The sequence below is a fragment of the Bos grunniens genome, chromosome 28 (genome assembly GCF_055505025.1).
Source record: "Bos grunniens cultivar Pamir isolate PY7600 chromosome 28, Bosgru_T2T1.0, whole genome shotgun sequence".
In the NCBI taxonomy this organism is placed as follows: domain Eukaryota; kingdom Metazoa; phylum Chordata; class Mammalia; order Artiodactyla; family Bovidae; genus Bos; species Bos grunniens.
Genome location: NC_141192.1, coordinates 20,314,205 through 20,316,792, shown reverse-complemented (window position 1 = coordinate 20,316,792; position 2,588 = coordinate 20,314,205). Strand labels below are relative to the sequence as shown.

General features: G+C 58.8%; 1 protein-coding gene across 1 annotated transcript; it reads right to left on the bottom strand.

Annotated features, from left to right (window-relative positions):
- Nucleotides 1-200: 200 nt before the first annotated feature.
- On the bottom strand, nucleotides 201-1,839 carry NEUROG3 (neurogenin 3). The gene is made up of 2 exons (XM_086382906.1): nucleotides 1,641-1,839; nucleotides 201-1,491 (listed from the first exon to the last, which is right to left on the bottom strand). Exon 2 carries the CDS (start codon nucleotides 1,488-1,490, stop codon nucleotides 843-845), a length of 648 nt encoding a protein of 215 aa, XP_086239032.1. The 5' UTR covers nucleotide 1,491; nucleotides 1,641-1,839; the 3' UTR covers nucleotides 201-842.
- Nucleotides 1,840-2,588: the final 749 nt, after the last annotated feature.

Genomic DNA, 2,588 nt, shown 5'->3' with positions numbered 1-2,588 from the left:
TCAGGCTTCTTGAGAATCGTTTTTTATTGGTTCAAAATCTCATTCACCAGTCCCTAAATAATCTTATGTACAAAATAAAGACTTTTCCCACTGTGAAATCTCATCAATAAATACAAACATAAAACAGGGGAGAGGCCATATAATTTACCAGACAACAATTCATTTCAAGAGACATTACATCATTTACAAGCTGATTTTTTTTTTTTTTTTTTAAGACAAGGGCGCTCCAGTTTGCAGGGTGGTGGTAGAGGCGCTGCCCCAGTTGGTCGCCTTGCCTCCTGCCCCTGCGAGGGCAATGGCTCCGGGAAAAGTGCACAAGGGGAAGGCAGAGCATCGCCTTCATGGATTAAGGCAGAGTAGAAAGGCCCAAACCCCCGGGACTTGACAGGGACTAGAGGAGGTCACAGGCAATTTTGAAGAACACAACCTGGGGAACAAGAGCGAGCTCTGAGAGACCAAATATTGGATGAAGTAGTATTGGGGGAGGAGTGGTAAGAGACCGGCAGACAGACATCAGTGAGGGTAGGGGCGGGGAGACAGTGGGTGTCTCCTGCTGTGTAGTGCTACCACGCTCATGTTTTTTTGCAGGAGATTTTGGGGTGGCCACAGGGAGAGGGCTTAAAATGCGCGGAGTATGCCGTGCCCACTGGCGCGGGCAGCAGCAGAGGGTGTAGCGCAGAAGACCAAGGCATTGAACCCGGCCTGCCACTCTGGCCCTCAGGGGTCAGTGAGCCAGAGGCAGGAGGAACAAGTAGGTTTGAGAGCCGCCTCCGCGCATCTCCGACAGCCTCCGCCCCTGCCCTTTCTCCCAGGACCCACTGCCCAGCGGCGGACAGGACCCTTCATAGAAAGTCTGAAAAGGCCAGAGCGCCAGGGTGCAGGCAGGCCGGAGAAACAGGCGCCTGCAGCCCAGGTCGGTCCTCCAGCGAGGCGGCGGGGCTCAGGCTTCCCGCCTGGGAGACCGGGGAATAGAGGGAGCCCCAGTCTCCCGGGGAACCGCTGTCTGGGCTGGCCAGCTCCTCGCAGGGCGGCGCCAGCGGCTCCAGCCCGTAGAGGCTGTGGTCCGCTATGCGCAGCGTCTGCGTCAGCGCCCAGATATAATTGTGGGCGAAGCGCAGCGTCTCGATCTTGGTGAGCTTCGCGTCGTCCGGAAAGGTGGGCAAGACGCCGCGCAGCGCGTCCAGCGCAGAGTTGAGGTTATGCATCCGATTGCGCTCGCGGTCGTTGGCCTTCTTGCGCCGGCTCCGTCGCTGCTTGCTCAGAGCCAACTCACTCTTGGGGCGACTGCGCCCCCCGCGCCGCGCCCGGAGCTTCCTCGAGGCCCCTCGGCAGGCGCCCCCTTCCGTCTCGGTGAAGTTCTCCAGCACGCGAGTGGGGCTGGGTGGAGTGGATGCGACGCAGGTCACTGCGTCGTCCGAGGCTCCCGGGAAGCGCTGCTCCGTCTCGTGGGTCACTTGGACAGGGGGCGCACACGAGGGATGAGGCGCCATCCTGTGGCGGGGTAAGAGGTAAGGGTAAGAGTGGGTCGGTCACTCCCAATCCTGGGGCCAGGTGGGAGAAAATGCGAGAGAAAGCCACCTCCTGCCGGCCAGAGGACCCGCTTTCCCCTCCTCCCATCGCTCTGTGGCTCCAGGTGTTACCTTGTTGTAGGGCGCAAAGGGGTAGAGAGTGGTGGGCAGTGAGAGCAACGGTGAGCTGAACTGGCTTTTCCGTCTGCAAGTTCAGTTGAGAAGCAGGCTCTGCCGCTCGAAAGTTTCTCTGGCCCCAGAGAAGATACGTGTAAAGGAGGGTCCTGGGCTTCTCTTGCTCTCTCTTGGCGCAGCTGCGAGACCCTGCGGATTTTCTGAGCCGAAAGTCGTGTGCCCCTGGGCACGCTTTATCTGCTGCGCCCTGGGACAGGAGCGTGCCTGCCCTGCTGCTGCCCGCGCCGCCGTCCAATCAGCGTTCGGGCCAGGGGGCCGCGCCACGCGAGCCCGCTCCGCCCTTCAAGGGGCACAGCTGGATTCCGGACAAAGGGCTGGGGTCGGGGGAGGGGAACGCCGCTCTGTTTGCTCTCTCCCCGCGGGCTCTGTCCCAGCAACTCTCGGTTCCTCAAAGAGCCTCGCCCAGTGAGAAGGGTCTTGTCTAGCTCGCGTCTGGCAGCCTCAAATCGCTTTGCTCCTATTCTGGTTTTCCTTGGCATCTGTCCAGACCTTTTCTTGGTATCCTGAAGGGGGCTTTGGGAAGTCAGTCGGGTGGGTCCGTCCCGTGAGTTATACAAGGGGAAACAGGTTCAGAAAGGAGGCAGCTTGCTCCAAATCACTCTGCAAGGACAAGGAGCCAGGAATACTATCAGTTTAAAGGAGTGTCCACTATTCCTAGTGCCATTCTCCTCTCCTCCACTTTGGGTCAGGTTAGCAAATACTCAGAGGGGGTGTTTCACTGACACTCCACTTTGGGAGGGGCGGGGGCAACCACAGAGAGAGATCCTGCCTACCTCCCTGACACTTAGAAACCTTCACCTTCTGGGGATGCTGAGTGCCGTCCCTCAGGCTTTGAGATGACACTGCCCACACTCCTTAGATGTAGGTGCTTAGAACCTCTCCCCT